This window comes from Ursus maritimus, unplaced genomic scaffold (genome assembly GCF_017311325.1).
Source record: "Ursus maritimus isolate PB19 unplaced genomic scaffold, ASM1731132v1 scaffold_24, whole genome shotgun sequence".
Classification (NCBI taxonomy): domain Eukaryota; kingdom Metazoa; phylum Chordata; class Mammalia; order Carnivora; family Ursidae; genus Ursus; species Ursus maritimus.
The window spans coordinates 22,936,164-22,954,162 of record NW_024424897.1 but is presented as its reverse complement, the minus strand read 5'-3'; the positions used below and the strand labels follow the sequence as shown (position 1 = coordinate 22,954,162).

At 43.6% G+C, this 17,999-nt stretch overlaps 1 protein-coding gene across 1 annotated transcript in view; it reads right to left on the bottom strand.

The window, feature by feature from the left end:
- Positions 1–526: 526 nt before the first annotated feature.
- KPNB1 (karyopherin subunit beta 1) overlaps positions 527–17,999 on the bottom strand; it is a 26,847-nt gene continuing 9,374 nt past the window's right edge. Inside the window, exons 6-22 of the mRNA XM_040640731.1 lie at positions 17,762–17,821; positions 16,882–16,971; positions 16,398–16,508; positions 15,505–15,606; positions 13,104–13,328; positions 11,473–11,664; positions 10,581–10,711; positions 8,891–9,038; positions 8,505–8,576; positions 7,180–7,324; positions 5,681–5,763; positions 4,780–4,887; positions 4,235–4,378; positions 4,018–4,123; positions 3,241–3,355; positions 2,493–2,654; positions 527–1,768 (exon numbers count right to left, since the gene is read on the bottom strand). Of these exons, the coding sequence (XP_040496665.1) occupies position 1,768; positions 2,493–2,654; positions 3,241–3,355; positions 4,018–4,123; positions 4,235–4,378; positions 4,780–4,887; positions 5,681–5,763; positions 7,180–7,324; positions 8,505–8,576; positions 8,891–9,038; positions 10,581–10,711; positions 11,473–11,664; positions 13,104–13,328; positions 15,505–15,606; positions 16,398–16,508; positions 16,882–16,971; positions 17,762–17,821 (1,995 nt within the window). The 3' untranslated portion in view covers positions 527–1,767. The remainder of the gene's footprint in view (positions 1,769–2,492; positions 2,655–3,240; positions 3,356–4,017; positions 4,124–4,234; positions 4,379–4,779; positions 4,888–5,680; positions 5,764–7,179; positions 7,325–8,504; positions 8,577–8,890; positions 9,039–10,580; positions 10,712–11,472; positions 11,665–13,103; positions 13,329–15,504; positions 15,607–16,397; positions 16,509–16,881; positions 16,972–17,761; positions 17,822–17,999) is intronic.

The window sequence follows — 17,999 nt, the reverse complement described above, 5'->3', positions numbered from 1 at the left end:
GAGAAAAACGTAAGCCCACATTTTTTGCTAGAATGGAAATGGAAGTGGGAATTTAAGGTCTTGTGTTTGAATCCTCCAAATACCAGGAAGCAATTAAAAATCTTCCTTGGGGTTTCTGAAAGCAGCGTATTCAGAATGCCAGCAAAAACTCCTAACTGCAAAACCAAAAGGGGATCAAAGCTCACCGACACCCCTCCTTATTGCTGAAAGATTCTAAAACCAAAATTCAGGGTGCCCTGTTCCCTCGTAAAAGGGAAAATAACTTAAGTCTGATTTGTGGTTCTCACAGCACATCACACTTCTAAAACAACATTAGTGTGTGTGACCAGGGGAACGTGTGACACCATTTTATGAATCTTCACCTTCAGTGGAAAAATAAAACCTTTTCCAAGTGCCATTTTCATCACAAGAGTTCTAGTATGTATATACTTCTGGTTTTTGTTTTGTTGGTTAGTTGGTTTTGAAGTGCAGCAAGAGACCAATATCGCATTGGAGTCAATCAAATAAAAGAGAACAGAAGGCCAAGCAGTTTCCAAATGGTTATTTTATCAGATTGTTTGAACATTAAATTTATCCTCGTTTGCAATCCAAAATAGTTACCTCACGTGTGCTGTGTGTGTGCGTGTGTCCTTTCGTTGTGTATTTGTTTTCTAAACTCTTTGGCACAATTTTCTGGGGGTGCTCAGACTACCCCGGTACGTGTCAGGAGAGACTTCTCTTTTGGTGCTGCCAATTCTGAGCATCTAAATTTTGGTTTGTTTGGGTTGTGGCTTTGTTTTGTTTTGAAGTTTGCGTTCTTTACTTGCAACAACTGTATTTTAATTTGTTCTAGATCCTCTAACTCCAGAGTTTTTTCTCCCCCCTCCCCCCCACTTCTACATTCACAGTTGAACCATATTATTAGGAAAGGCGCCTTGATGAAAAGATCAGGATACGGGAGCTCTGACCATTCGTCAGTGTTTTCCCTAGAAGATAATTAAAAAACAAAACAAAACAAAAAAAAGAAAGGAAGAAAACAAAACAAAAAACAAAACCTAACGAGCGTCTTTCCTTTTTTCCTTTTTTTTTTTTTTTTTTTTTACACATCTCTTGTGCTGCATCAGTAGACAGAACTTCGGTTAGTTTTATGAAATGCAACATCTAACCCCTTTTTTTCTGGGAAAAAAACTGCAATGACTTGAAGTTGAGAATGTGGATACCGCCTCACTCACACACACTCATTCTCAGACTGTAAGGGGTCCCTCACCCTCCTTTTAGCCGGCACGCGAACAGTACCGTGTGGCAAAGGTACACCAAAGGCGGGCTTGAGACCCAGGCTCCATCTCTCTTATCAGTAGCAAAGGCCAGGCTGCCTTTTACAACAAAGCACCACAGCTGAACCCAGTCCCTCCTCTTCTCCCAACCAGTCACTCCACTCGGCACCGGCCAAAAGACAGAAAAGCTAGTTCTAGCCTCTCCTGGGAAGAGATAACTTTCTTTTTTTTTTTTTCCTAAGCAAGTAAATCCATCGTTTTTCTCTTTTCCAAGATGGCCGACGTTATGGTTTTCTACGAAGTCAGTGCTTACTTAGCTCACTAACAGCGCTGCTGTTGGCGGCTGCGGCTGCTGCTGTGGCAGGATTTTCAATGTGGTGTGTTTTCAAGCCTCACTCACTCATCCTCTCATTCCCAAACATTCAGCATCCGTGCACACTCCTCACTTCCGGGTTTTTCAAAAGATTGGAGATTTCCAGTGGGGGTCTCAGGTTATCATCCCAATGGTAACAGATCTAAAAACACAGATGGAAAACAGGTCAACTTTGAGATCAAAGAGCCAGAAGAGCCAAGCGCTTCTCTGATTCCCAAACTTAAGTGCTCATAAACCCAAAATGAATCCGTCAACTTTTCGAAGATTATTTTTCTTGTCTTTCTATGCGCCAGCTACCTGTTCTCATTAGCACCTACATTACAGGGTGGCAGGGACACTAAAAAGATAAAACTCAAAATAGCCAGTTTTACTGAGATCTTTGGAGTAAGATGATGAGCATGTGAGAGGAAAATAAATTAAAACTACATTTGAAAGCAGGGGCCAGACAACTCCTGACTTTGGCTACCTTCTGCAGAGCCACACAAGGTCTAACAGCACTGCAGTAAAAAAAGTAAGGAGCAGGAGGAGGGGAATAGAAAGTAGAAAAGAGCATTTTGGGAAAATGCCATTACCGATAACTTTATTAAGGCCCAAAATCATTTGGGGACTTCACTGAATTCTAGTTACATAAGTTTTGTTCTTCGTCACCACAAGTAATCAAACGTTTGGCTCAAGGAAAGACTGAGGATGCCCGACCCTTCCACTAGTACAAGCCTGAGGAACAAAGGCTTGGCTCAAAAGCATTTATATGGGAAAGAGTATAAAACAAAATACCAAGAGAAAGGCAGCCCTTGTTGGAACAGTCTGAAGAAACTGTGCCTCCTCCCCGAGAAAGAAGAAAGAGGGCAGTGGAGACAAGCTCTTACCAAGCTTGGTTCTTCAGTTTCCTCAGTTCTTTTGTTGCCCATGTAGCAAGGGTTTTTGCTTTGTTAGTCTTCGATCTCCGTCCTTCCGTTAACAGTTCATGGATCATTGGCCTAGCTTCTACTAATTTCAGTACATCCTTCCCAAATGCTGTACACAAGTCCCTGTGCAAAATAAACACACCTGAGAATGAGCTCCCAGCCTCCTCCCGCTATCCTGTTTTGAGCCAGTGCTAAGCTAGTTGTGGGTCTCTTAGACTTCACCTACTTTTTAAAGCTGGAAGAAATTTTAGGGATAAGTTCAGCACCTGCCCTAAACAGATGCGAAAAATGAGGTCCGAAGAGTCAGGATGACTTACCCTGAGTTCCACAACTAACTCACGGCTCTTTCTTCTACTGATGCCTCAAGCTTTCAATAGAGGAGGCTAAACACAGGCCATCTGTTGACCAACCTCAGAATATGGGATGGATACAGATCTCATGCTGCTTCTAGACCTCTGAGAACTCTCTCAGAGTTTAGCGAAGAGAAATTAGAAATCTGGGGGGTCTGGAATGAGACTAGAGCTAAGGTCTGGAATGAATGATCATCTGTGAGAACTCTGAACAGGACACCATGGGTTCTATTAAAGAAATATCCGTATCAAAGAAGTGGGTAATTCCCATCCAGGCTACCCTCAAAGTCCTTTACCACAGGGCTTCTCATTTGCCATGAGAAATTCTAGTCAGCTGTTGGAAACAGGATTTAACCTACCCTATCAGTCCAGCAGCACAAGCTACTACTCCGTCTGTATGATCCTCATCTCCAGCAATGTGGTCAATGAAAGACAGAATAAATTCTACTCTGGGCTGTACCAGCATGACATCCGCTATAATAAAAAGAGAAGGTCTGATGAAGCTGTCCCACCTTTGGCAGGACTACACCCCGTTTCAGAATTTCCAAATACACTACCCCCCATCAGGCAGGCTTCAGGCTGGAGAATTAGTTGCATATAGTTATACCGAACTAGAACTATTCTTCCTCAAATTAAGATGTCATTCTTCATGCCAACAGAAGAGGCAGATATTCCTCTTATTACAAGCAGAAAACCAGAGAAAGAACAAATGGAACCCCTCCTCTAGGCCCATGATATCAAAAGAGGTAAAGGACAAATATTTGCCCAATCAATAACAGAAACATCAGCTGAGAGAGAAAATGTGATCTCCCAATCCTTTAATTCAACCGCACTGGAGCTGTGCCTGTGCTCAACAGCGGCCACGCAGGGCTGGTGCAGATGTGACCGGCACCAACAGCCATGCTGGATCCCACCCCTTCAAGGCTCAAGAAAGGTGAGACAAAGCAGTAGAGGAAGGGGGAGGGGGCAGAAATGGAAAAGACTGTATCTTCTTCCAAAGCTCCTCTCTTCATGAGGGTCCTGTTCCTTCTCCCCTTCCCTTAAGCAATAGGTGCTAGGTCACAAGCTACAGAACCAAAGACAGCCCATTTGGCTACATGAACTCTGGACTAAGTCCACTGGGTTGTATACTCAACGGTGCACGTTCTCCTGGTCTCCCTTCAATCCCTGGACAATTCCGGTATAGGCCTCCAAGCAGCCTTCTCTTAGCTCATTCAGATAATCCACCATGTCATAGTCTGACTGTAAGAGACAAACAGAATCTCCATCATACCCAGAGCCTTTAGTTGTAGGACTGTCAGAAGTCCCACTCGTCCCATCAGGGCTGGATTTAAAAGACAGCTTGAAGCTTACCTTGTCCACCTGGGCTTGGGAGGCCTGCTGAAGAGTATTCAAGACAACCTCTAGATATTTTTTAAACTCTCCACCAATAGCAAGGGCAATATCACCAAACACGGACAGAATCTGTGGCTTCACAGACCTGTGGACGTTTTCATTCTGACCAGGGGGGGGAAAAAAGAGAGAAAATTAATAAAAGCCAAAATCTTCTGTAAAGAAAACTTGTTTTTATAATAAACAATTACTAACACACTTTGTACAGACCTTCAGGACATACACAAAAATTAACAGTGGCTCTCTCTGGACAGAGGGATTACACATACACTTTACTGACCTCCCTGCTCCCCCCTCCCTCCCAATTCATGCATTGAGCATACCTTCCTTTAATTAATTTTACCAACCTTACTTTATAGAATCATCTTGTGAAAATGAGCAATTCCCTCTTCATGAGCCTACAGCCAACATTCTGGCAACTGAGAGTTCCCTCTCACTTAATTTTTAAGCATCCTTCCAGATTTCTTCAAACACCAGTTCATCAGACTGTGTGTACAGACACTCACCCCCAGGTTCTCCAGCAGGAGCTGCATCACCTCATCACAGAAAGGTAAGATATTGGACTGCAGAGCTCGGCATAAGTCTCCCACTAAGCCCACAGCTGCCAAACAAACCTGCAAAGAATCAAGGAAATGATCTCGCAAACAGGCCACCCGCAGGGTAAGGCATTGTTTTTATTTAGCCGCTGGTCCTTTATCACTTGAGCCTAGAGTTGAAGAAGGAAACATCCTTCTTTTCAGACATTAGTTCGGTTTTGGTTAGGTTTTTTTTTTTTTTTTTTTTTTTTTTTTTTTTGACAGACAGCCAGCGAGAGAGGGAACACAGGCAGGGGGAGTGGGAGAGGGAGAAGCAGGTTCCTAGCAGAGGAGCCTGATGTGGGGCTCGACCCCAGAACGCTGGGATCACGCCCTAAGCCGAAGGCAGACGCTTAACGACTGCGCCACTCAGGCTCCCCTGGTTTTGTTTTTTTTTTTTAAAGTAGGCTCCATGCACAGCATGGAACCCAATGCAGGGCTTGAACTTAGCCCTGAGATCAAGACCTGAGCCGAGATCAAGACTCAGACGCTTAACTGACTAAGCCAACCAGGCGCATGGACATTAGTTTGTTTTAACAATCTGTACGGCAGGAAAAGAGCTAAGACTCTCCAAAATATCATTAAGAGAGGACAGAAATGACAATATTCACCGGGAATGATGGTGGCAAGAACCGGTGGTTAAAAAAAAGAGAAGGAAAAAGCCCTGCTCGCAGGGTGCAATACTGAGGCATCTACTATCCTGGTTTTTTCACGGACTACTTCTAGTTCCATGCCCGCAGACAACAGAGAGACTACCTGGACTTTATACCATGAGGCAGTTATCAGGAAAAAGTAAGAATATAAATGTGTTCTTTTGAAAAGCATAGATTACCTGGTACTCAGCATAATTTTTCAATCCAATGCCCAGGAAGGGTTTAAAGGCCTCCATGTACTTTAGGAACTCACCACCCAACACTGTAAAGAAACAAACTGTTAGCACCAGAGGATATCACAGAAGTGAGCAAAAATAACCATGCCAGCTCTCCCAAAATGTATTCACTCCAATCAACAGGTTGGGGGGAGTGTGAGTTCATTACTGATTCCTCTTTTTTTTTTTTTTAACATTTTATTTATTTATTTGACAGAGAGAGAGACAGTCAGCGAGAGAGGGAACACAAGCAGGGGGAGTGGGAGAGGAAGAAACAGGCTCCCAGCAGAGCACAGAGCCTGATGCGGGGCTCGATCCCAGGACTCTGGGATCACCCCCTGAGCTGAAGGCAGACGCCTAACGACTGAGCCACCCAGGCGCCCCTCACTACTCATTCTATCACAAGAACAGTAAGGTTGTCTCAGACAAGCCAAATTCTTAAGTGCTGGAAGGGTCTGACTCTTATGCCCTGAAGATAATGCCCGATCTCCAGAGTGGGATTTCACTTTGGCTAAGACAAACCAACAAACCAAGGGGTTTTTTTTCAAGGGTTCATTTTGGATTGGATGAGCTAACAATATTGCCTCTTGGCCACCTCTTCATCTGATCACAGCATGTCTTCTCTGGCGGCCAGCTTTAAAGCAGGGTCCATCCCGGGGCAAGTCCAACAAGCACTTATTTTACAAGCTAGCCAGGAAAAGCAGACTGGGCTTCTTTCTGAATTAGCCACTCCAGGGACCAAAGTGAACTCCGTGCCCGGTCAGGGTGGTTACAAGTGGCCCGATTAATGCAGCTGAACATATGCTCCTGATACAGAAATAGGTCTGGTCCTCAGGTAGCAGCCTTGGTCCGTGTCTACACCACACAGGCCAACCCTGAAGAAGCATTCTAGGTTTCTTAAGTGCTCTTTAATGTGCTTTTAATGGCCCTTCAAAGAGTCTTAAGCAGACATGGCTTCCTCAAAGCAATTTTGTTTAGTCAGACATGTAACAACCAGAAAACCAATTAATTCCTACAACTCTCGATGTTTCACTCCATCCTATTCTGAGCACCACGATGTGTCAACCTCGAGTCCAAAGCATTACAGCCCAAACAAGGAGGTATCAAGTGCCAGGAAAGAAAATGAAAACCTTTGTTTCCTCCATCCTTGAAAGGAGGCAAACCTCAATAAAGCGAGGAGACTTTCAGGGGAAAAAAGAACCTGACAAACACGACGCAGATGATAACCGTTTTCCCCCAAAAACGTCGCCAATCTCATTTGCAGCTTGCTCCCCATTCATTTCAAGGACAGTGGCAAAGCACTTATGCACAAATTTACACTTATGCTCAATCCAACTTTGCACTCAAGTCATGCCCCAGGAAATGAGAAGACAGGACTATGCTTTCTGAGGCCGAAAATTCCCCATAGCAATTGGAAGTCTTGCATCCTAAAGACACGCCCTGCCCGATTTTGGCTCACTGACCTTCCACCAGCGTGCTAACTGCCATTAGAGCATCCTCTTGCACTCCTCCAGACCCAGCTGTGCTTTGGAACATCCTTAACAGGGAGGCCATGACCACATCAGAGATCTGCAAAGCATCTTGATGTTGCACTTTTCGGAGAACATTCTGCGAAATGAAAAAGAGTTCAGGATCCGTTGATTCCAAACCCGCCAATCGGATCGCTCTATAAACCTTTTTAAAAAATCAATTAAGCCCTGTGGCTTTTTTTGGAAAGACCAAACACACTTTTTGCACTCAAAAGCTTTGACGGTGTAAACCATCTGCAACAAAACATACATTTTAATATCACTTCTATTTTCCAACTCAAAACGAATGCGAGATGATCTCCCGTGGTACATAGAGTCATCTCTTCTCCATTTCTTTTCCATCTGACAAACCCATCAGCAGCCTCCTCCATATTCCAGTCTTTCTGGAATGGCAGTTGAATTTATTCCAGCTTTTAAGAAGGACAGGTTACGTTACAGTTCTTACTCATAAAACAAGAAAGCAATCCCTCCGATATCCTATTTACTGATGACGGTCAAGAAATATTTCTGATAGAAGAAAGCCAACCTGAATTCTCTTAATTCAATACTCCTCAAACTTCCCTCTTTACCCTTTAATCTGTTTCAACTAACGTGACCAGATCATTCCTGTATTTGATGACTAAGGAAAGACCTTAGCAGTCAAGATTTTAAAAAAGCAGATGGGCTTTTTTTAAGTTTGGATAAGAAAGAGAAGCGAGTTCACAGGGAAGATGACCTAGTTAGCATCACTCAATACTAAAACCTAGTACCCACCTAAGCCTTAGACAAGTTCTAGGGTAGTCCTGATTTTTGGTAAAAAAGGGAATAGCACTTCAGTCACTTCAAGAGTTACGAATGAGGAGTGACTTTAATTTTCCCAGTCTCCCCTCAAAAAAGTCTACTCTGAACCACTGGTACAAGAAATGATTTGAATTATAATAAAGTTTCTGATAGGAACTGTTGTTTCACAAGATGGTAGAAACTCAAGTCTGTATTTTTAGCCACGCGAACCACAGCTGGGAACCAAATCTGGCTGGGCTACATTTGGACATCCCAAGAAAAACCAAAGACTAGAAGCTGCCAGCACAAAATTCCTGTACAGCTGGGAGGACCACCACTGACCAAGTAGCTTCCTTCCCTACACTGTGCGAAAGACAAATTTATGGACAGAGAAAAAAAGAAAATAGAAGATCATTCTCCCAACCAAGCACAGATGAAGGCCTTTCGAGAAGAGTTTCTGATCGGCATCAGAACTGGTAAGTGACCGAGCACCATCGTACCTGAAGAGTTGCGCAGAGCAAAGACTGAAGGTCGTTGAACTGGATCCTGTCAGACGTGCTCTGGATATGCGACTACAAGGAAAACAACATCATGTTCTGAATAAACACCTTCTTAAAAGAGCGCTACACTCCCTCGATGCTTCCCTTTGTGCTGGGTTTGCCAGAACCATTAAATAACCCTTGCTGATGCTGCTGCAGCAAAGAAGCAAACTTACTAAGTACGTGCTGTGCTACATGTGCAAGTAAACGGGGGTGGGCAACGCAAAGTTTAAGTGGCAACAGTTTTTGTACAAGCCTTCTACCCTCCTGAGAAAATACACACTTCCGCGTAAACGTGACCACCACCAAGAGAGAACGGGGCCCCGCCCCCGCCAGCCTGGCCTCACCTCCATCTGCAGCACCTGCTGCAGTCGTTCCATGATAACCAGAGTAGTTTTCTGAACCGCAGGGTAACAATCCTTGGCACTATTTTTCACAATTTCCATCAGAGATTCATATGCAGAACTCCGCAGGTTGTTCTGGTGCCCATCAGGTCTGGAAGGAACACACAACGACAATCTGAAAGTCTTACCCGAGAGAGAAGAAGAGTTGTTATAACATAGACCTTGTCTCACTGAAAATAAGGAATCCAGAAACCGATATGGTTGTGAACCTGGTTTGAATCTGGCAACACAATACAACCAGGAACCAAAGTTTCAACTGCTGAGCCAATGGCTATGTTCGTGATGGGCCTGCAGACCTGGTTACACTTCAGAATGGCTCTATGAAAAAGGGCTGAAATTTTAGGGAAAAAAACTAGTTTAAAATGTTGAAGAATCCATGTGGACAACTGACAAGGTCACCTAAATAGCTAAGAAAAAAGCTCAATTTTCTGCATTCGTCTTCGAGAGATGGTATTTTACATAATCTTGGTCAGAGAAGCAGAGTTGGAACTAGTTAAGCATGGAAGAGTTTACACCCAGCCTCCTTCCTCGTGGTTTCTTTTGAGCACGGCTTTCGGTATAGCTCACGTAAAACCAAAATAATTAAAGGCTGTCCCGACTTATAACCCGTTAAAACTACATTTCGGGGGCGCCTGGCTGACCCCATCGGTGGAACATGTGACTCCTGATTTCGGGGTTTAGTTTGAGCCTCATGTTGGGTGTAGAGATGACTTAAAAATAAAAAACCTTAAAAAAAATTTAAAAACTCATTTACAAAACAATTGTATTTTCTGCAAAGTTCTTCATCTATTATCAAAAATAGTGATTAATGATCTGGCACGGCAACCAAATTCATGATGAGAGCCACTACTTCCCTTATACAATAGTCAAATACTCCTGTTAACTGTAGATATTGCAAAATGAAGGGACCTCTCAAGATCAGTTCCCTTTTTCTTCTTTTTTGAGAGAGAGAGAGGAGAGAGGCAGGAGCCTGGGTGGCTCAGTCTGTTATGCATCTGCCTTCTGCTCAGGTCATGATCTCAGGGTCCTGGGATTGAGCCCTGCATCGAGCTCCCTGCTCAACGGGGAGTCTACTTCTCCCTGTCCTCCCTGCTCCTCTCTCTGTCTCTCTCTCAAATAAATGAATAAAATCTTAAAAAAAAAAAGAGAGAGAGAGAGAGACGGGAGGGAGAGAGAAACCTAAGCAGGCTCCACCGTCAGCATGTAGCCAGATGCGGGGCTCAATCCCACAACCCTGAGATCATGCCCAGAGTCAAAATCAAGAGTTGGACACTCAAATCAACTAAGCCACGCCAGTGTCCCAGATCAACTCCTCTTTCTAGGAGACTATTTTCTGACTTGACTTGTAACCTGAACGTTCTAAGGTAGACATAATCTATATTTCCTCTCTCTCTTTTTTAAAAATAATCTCTAAGCCCAATGTGGGGCTTGAACTCACCACCCCAGGATCAAGAGCTGCACGCTCTAACGACTGAGCCGCCAGGTGCCCCTTCTTGCTTAAACAAATCATCTACTATACGATTCTTTTAACGCTTCCTGTTACTATGTTCCTATGATTAGGCTCGATGCCCCTCACCCAGGGCAAAAGGAGCTGGATGCCAAGACACCACCGCTCCTGTGTAGCATCAGTCACCTGTCTGTGGTCTCCAGGAGCTTCTGAACTATGAGTTCAAAAGAAGAAGATAAGCAGTAGGTTGCTGGTTCTTCCTGATCATCAGCCACGTCCGCAGCTTCGTAAGCAGCTTCAGCCAGACTGGAGAAAGCCTGAAGTCCAGACAGAGTTAATGTTAGGCCTGAAAAGAACCCTACCTCAGGATAACCTCATTTTTTCTTAACATACCATGGGCAGTGTTCCTTTCCAAATTGATCTAAGAATAAAGCAATGCTAGCGAATCCTCAACTTTTTCTGTCAAGGTCATCTCAAGACAATCTCTTTACAGCCATCCTTAAAATTAAATACTTGTTTATTTATTTATATTGTTTGTCCCACCCCAAACTCTCAGCAGCAGAGTACTTTTATCTACCACAAACACCTGCCACTACTTCTTTTTCCACTTACAGAAAGGCTTTTAGCCCCACTCCTTCCTATCTGAACTTCCTCCCCCACACCCCCAAAGGGCCCTAGTGAACTACCTGCAGCCTGTACTGACTCTGCACTTGGTCCGCCCACCCTCCTTCTCTTCTGCCCCCTTCTCAGCAATGCTACTTTCTGTAGCCAGCAACTCTCTACCTTAATCAAAATGTCCTGTCCCCAAGCAACTAACAGAAAGAAAACCAGGTCCAGACAGTTCTCCCACTGGGTTAGCATGACTATTCTAAATGGTTTGGGAACCAGTCACCATGAGTCAACAGCTCCCACTGGTTCATGCAATTGGCATCCCCCACATTTTAACTGAAGAAATTAGGAAGGAGATGCTATTCAGAAAAGGCCTTCCAGTGAGGTAGACCCATTTCTCTCCCACACCTCCTACCTCCTTGCGAATGGCTCAGCCCTGCTCCATCTCAGTAGGAAGAAAAACCCTTACCCAGCACACATTTGAAGCCACTCTGGGTTCAGCACTGAGGCCCTCGATCAGACACTGCAGCAGGGGAGTCAAGTAGACATCATTGATGGCAGCTTCAGGGAGCAGTTCACAAATTCGGCCCACAGTCCATGCAGTTGTATCTCGAACAACTACACTGGGGTCTTTCATTAATTCTATTAGGGTGGGCATAGCCTGCAAATATAGCAGTTATTAGCAGAGCAAAACACAGAATAAAATTCATGTTGACTAAACAGAAAATACTGATGGTTGGGATTTTTTTAGTTTTTTTTTTTTAAAAGACCTTATTTATTCATTTGACAGAGCGAGAGACAGCCAGCGAGAGAAGGAACACAAGCAGGGGGAGTGGGAGAGGAAGAAGCAGGCTCCCAACAGAGGAGCCTGATGTGGGACTCGATCCCAGAATGCCAGGATCACGCCCTGAGCCAAAGGCAGATGCTTAATGACTGAGACACCCAGGCGCCCCCTTTTTTTTAGTTTTGTTTAAATAATCTCTACATCCCACATGGGGCTTGAACTCATGATCCCTTGGTCTAGGGTCTAGACCAACTGAGCCAGCCAGGTGCCCCCTAATGGTTTGGTTTTAACCCAAAGCATCAAGATGGCTTGTCATTTTAAAAGACACATGTGTCACATATCCGACAGCGTAATAAAATTAACGTGAAAAGTGAAATAGTCCTCTCTTCACCAAATCCCGGCATAGAGTTTGCCTAAAAGTCTGTATGAATGCTTCCACAGCCTTCTACTGAATCACTCAGGTGATATATCTCAATGCAGCTGTGAGGGCATCTGGCTACATTCTGAAAGGCTGACTTCCATATGCACTGAACTCAATTACAATGGACTCCTGTATCATTTATAATAGTAAAATAAACCCAGTATTTCCACAGACTTTTCATTACAACAGATACCATTCTGTCCTAAGGATAGAATCATCACATTGCTAAAAAATTATGGGGAAGGTTTACGATACAGCAGTAAGTGAAAAATCAAGTGCTAAGACCACTGCCCAGTTAGAACTCCAGCCTGCTGCACAAACAGACATGCACACAGAAGAACGTCACACAGATAAATACTAAGAGCTAACAACGTTTATCCCTGGGCAGTGGGATTGAAGGTGACTTTTTCTTTTTGGCCTTTTCTGCATTTTTTTCAAGTCATGAAAAAATCTTTTTTTTCTTTTTTTTCTTTCTTTTTTTTTTTTTTTTAAGATTTTATTTATTTATTCGACATAGAGACAGCCAGCGAGAGAGGGAACACAAGCAGGGGGAGTGGGAGAGGAAGAAGCAGGCTCCCAGCGGAGGAGCCTGATGTGGGACTCAATCCCATAACGCCGGGATCACGCCCTGAGCCAAAGGCAGACGCTTAACCGCTGTGCCACCCAGGCGCCCCTCAAGTCATGACTTTCGTTAAAAAAAAAAAAAAAAAAAGAAAGAAAGAAAAAAGTCAAGAAATACATTTTATCCTCCCTTCACTGACAGCAAATAACAATCCAGAATAACCTTTCTGGATGACTACGTACAGTTTTGTGTTTAAAATACAGGCACACTTTCAAGGAAAAAGTTCAAACAATAAATATCTCACTTTCCACCCCAAAACTCCCTCAGCTTCACCTGGATAACTAGTGGTTTGAGCTGATTGGGCTCTGGTCCTTCCAAGATACAGCCGAAAGCCATTACTGCCGCATCCCGGTACCGCCAATCAGGGTTCTTGATGTGTTCTTTAATGAAGGGGAGGACATGTGGGACGATGTCATCCTCACAGCAGGTGGCCAGGAGCATGAGGCACACGCCTGCCGCTTTGCAGGGGTTCCAGTCATCATCGTCATCATTCTCGTCCTGATGAGAGAGTGTAGCACTAGTTAAGTTTCTGTACAAGAACCACTTTAACTCAAAAAAAAAAAAAAAACAACAGAATTATTAACGCAAAAGATCTTCTGACTACTCCCAAATGCCACTGGAACTTAAGTTTGGGGGACATAAATAAAATAGAAAACCTTTATATTTTAATTTCTTCTACAAAGAATCATCACATGTAGCTTTTGTTAAATAAGATGCAGATGGAGGAGAAATCCTACTTAGTACTATACAACGAGATGGGCCAACCTCCACTACACACAACAAGGAGGATGAAAATCGAACAGATAGAGAGCAAAAGGCAGAACAAGAGTTTATGCTATATGATTCTAGTTATATGAAGCCCAAAATCAATCAAAATTAATCTCTGGCGGTAAAGGGGAGGCAATGAATGACTAGGAAGAAGGCATGAGGTGGCTTCTGGTGCGCTAGTAATCGTAGTTCAATGAGAAGTTAAATAAAACAAAGACAAAACAAAACAAGACTCCATTCAGATCTCCCCTGAAAGTAGAATTCAAGGTTTATCTTCCTTATCATGACTACTCATACCACATAGCAATTTAAGGCAGGCTGCCTTATGCAGCTTCAGAATATTACATACCTACAGAATGATTTGTTCCCCAATGTGAGAAGCACAACAAAAATACACAAAAGTGAAGATACTAAGGTCAAAAGACACAAAAAAGTAACTGTAAAACTGAACAAGGAGATGAAAATTTGAGAGAACACCCAGTTCATTTTAAACCAAAGGCATCTCTACTTATCTTCTGAGACTGTTATATTGAAAGTCATGTACTTTCTTAAACACAAATGACATGCCTGTGTACAGGGAAATTTCGCAGTGCTCAGAGTCACAGCAATGTTTCCTCAGAGCACCGCCTGCTCTCTGGGAATACTTCACATGCATCAGAGGAGAGGAGAGACAGAAAGAATCTTTCCAAACACCATACCAAGGAAAACTGAAGCCTAAAGTCAAAAGGGAACAATGACAACCAAGAAACACTTCTTATAAAAAGAATTTATTTACCCATTAGACCCACATCTTCATGAAGCCTTATTACTTTTATTTTGTCCTGAATCTTTCTGATGTTAATGATCATGAAGGATCAAATTAATTTTTTTGTTTTTTGTTTTTTAAGATTTTACTTATTTGACAGAGAGACAGCCAGCGAGAGAGGAAACACAAGCAGGGGGAGTGGGAGAGGGAGAAGCAGGCTCCCAGCAGAGGAGCCTGATGTGGGGCTCGATCCCAGAACGCCGGGATCACGCCCTGAGCCGAAGGCAGACGCTTAACGACTGTGCCACCCAGGCGCCCCTTTTGTTTTTTTAAGAGAGAAAAACAGAGTGCAAGGGGTGTGCAGAGGGAGAGGGAAAGGGAGAATCTCAAGCAGGCTCCACACCAAACATGGATCCCGACGTGGGGCTTAATAATCTCACCACCCTGAGATCATGACCTGAGCCAAAAGCAAGAGTAGGGACACTTAACAGACTGAGCCACCCAGGCACACCCAGAATAATTCTTATCCAACCTCATCAGCATTTTACTTCATTTTATTTTCTTAAGATTTTTTATTTATTTGACAGAGAGAGAAAAGGGGAGCACAAGCAGGGGGAGCTGCAAGCAGAGGGAGAGGGAGAAGCAGGTTCCCCGCTGAGCAAGGAGCCCAACGTGGGGCTCGATCCCAGGACGCTGGGATCATGACCTGAGCCGAAGGCAGACACCCAACCGAGCCACCGAGGCACCCTTCATCGGCATTTTAAATGTATATATACACACGGTGAACTCATGAAAATAACTCAGATATTAGCAGATATTCCAGTGGCCTAAAACTAGCACCCCCCTCTTGCCAATCTTTCTCTACTGCAACTGTAACAGTGCGCTGTCCTTGCGCTACTTTGGACAAGGTAAAGCACTCAGGGATCCGTGCGTGTAGCTTGCGCATGATCGAGGCTGAAAGGCTCAGACCCAGCTCTCCTTCACAGACAACTCCAAGCCTAGAGGATCTTAGAGATCCAGTTCGGCCGTTCCCAGTCATCTATAACAGAAAATCAACCAGCTGAAGAGTTGCCGAGTTCCTTCATGCAAACTGTTCCACAGTAAACCAACCCTCAACCAATGTCTCACACCTTAACCGGCTTGACTTGCGAGGTAACTCACCTGTTTAGTTAGTGTCTGCGTGAGGATTGGAACCAGGTACTGTAGTGCTCCCTTGGCATAAAACTTGCTGGTGTGCTCAGGGGGTCGTCCTTGTTCTGCTGCCTGAGGAGAAACATAAAAGCAAATTCTGGACGGCAGCAAACAGGCTGATACTAGAGGCATACAATGAGAGCTACCCAGGGGTTTGTACAGAAATACACAGAGCAAATGTAACATTCGCTGTGATCTTTGGAGGTGCTCGCTTCTTTGGTCGACTTCAATGGGATTCTTTTAGGCCATACATATAATCTACCTTAAAGGACCAAGGCAACCTTAAGAACTACCTTTCTTTTTCACAAGCTCAATTCATATTAACAAGCTGTCATCTAACTAACCTTTGGATCAAGAGATGTACTAAGTTTACGTAATGATGCCAAAAATAAAACTGTTTCTTAAAGTGTGCAAGACAGTTAAGGCTGGAAGCAAAGCTTGAGTTCAAAGACTGCAAAGTGCAGAACTATCTAGCCCCTTTGTCTCTACCGAATTTCTTCACCAGAGTTAGTAAGCTGTCAATTATGCATCCCATGCTTTCATTAGGACTTCCAAAAGGAAATAATTCAGCTTTGGACGTCACCTTGTTAAACTGTGACTGCCTGCTGCCCCCTTGTGTTCATGGCACTAATACCAACATGTATAATAAATCATGTCTGGCTGATTGGTAAAGCATGAAATGCCTCATTATGGCTCTGTCTCCCTCCTGAGGGGCTCTGGCTAGCAGAGAAAGCAAAATCTCTACAAATGGAGATGCCCTCTAAGCCCAGTCAGAATAAAGTTTTCCCAGAGGAGACTAATGCCCACAAAGGAGCTATGTCCGAGAAACAACTCTTGCCGCACCGACCCTCTCCCAGGCTCACCTCGGAAGCCTCAATGGCCAAGTCCATTTCCTCATCACACACGTTGGACCAGAATTCTATCCCTTGTAGGGCCACCTCATCAATGTCACTTTTCATTGCTTCAATTGTGATCTTAAGAGGGGAAAAAAAGAAAAAAAGAAAAAAAAAAAAAGACATCCCAGACCCAAGTAAGTAAGGGTTCAAGTTAGAACCCCCCCCACTTCTAACCACAAACATTCAAATGTCAAAAATGTAGATTTATGAAAGCTGGGTCTGAAATGAAAGGTAGAAACAGGAAACAGATTTTTAAAATATACTCTTTCCCAGCACAAAGACAGTACAAATCTTGGCACATTACTGATGGCTTAAACATAACACTCAGACTTAAGGAATTTCCTTGATTTCATAATATTAAGTAAAAAAAATTACAGAAATGACAAAACAGCAAGAATGATGAGTTTTGTAACTAGCTACATGCTCACATACGTAAAACAGAAATACTTACAGCAAAAAGAGCAGGACCCATATACGTCTCCATGTACTGATAATATAAGGACATTATCTTTACCAGATTCTGTAAGGCAGCCACTCGTACCTTTTACAAAGAAAAGATTAGTTTGCTATTTAGTTTAACAAGGTAGTCTGACAAAGGTAAGTCACATAAATGGGTCAGTAATCTGTAGGGTCAATTGAGGTACATTTGGGTAACGTCAACATTTCGCCAAAATCAATCTCTTCCCTTAATTTTTTTTTTTAAAGATTTTATTTATTCATTTGACAGAGAGACAGCCAGCGAGAGAGGGAACACAAGCAGGGGGAGTAGGAGAGGAAGAAGCAGGCTCCCAGCAGAGGAGCCTGATGTGGGGCTCGATCCCAGAACACCGGGATCACGCCCTGAGCCAAAGGCAGACGCCTAACGACTGTGCCACCCAGGCGCCCCATCTTCCCTTAATTTTTTTCACCATCCTTATTTATTCCCCCCCCCTTTTTTTTACTTTAAAGGTGCCTGTGGAACCTACAGAGGACTAACCTCACCAGTGCCACTCAGACTGGATGTTACTCCCACCTGTTTCAAGGGTCAAGGTTTAGGTTACAGCCATAACAAAGCTGTTTCAATGGCTACAATGAAAAACAATCACTTGTATAACTTGCAGCAATTAAGTAGCAAGGGTGATCAAAAACCACTTCTTCCTTAAACCTTTTAAGAGGATGGCAACTTCCATTATGTTAACTCTCCAAGTACTGTTTTTCCCTCTTTTATTAACAGTATTAGCCAAACCTTATTTCTGAAGTCACCCGATTCCCAACATTTCAAACTACTACACTAGAGATGGCATTTCCTAGGAAAGACGGAAGACAGATTTTTCATCTGACCTCACACTCACCCTTGTATCCGGACACTGTGTGGCTTCACAGACCACCTGCATAATAAAGTGCCTTTCGGACTGCAGGAAGAACAAAAATAAAGAGAATAAGAAGAGTACCAACCATATATATATGAAGATTGCTAGACTACCTCTTCAGGGAAAACCCTGTACTCCCCTCAGGGACCCCATAACCCTGAACCAATCAAGCAGCTTTTCCCTGACACAGTACGGGCACTGTGAAGGCTATCAACAGTTT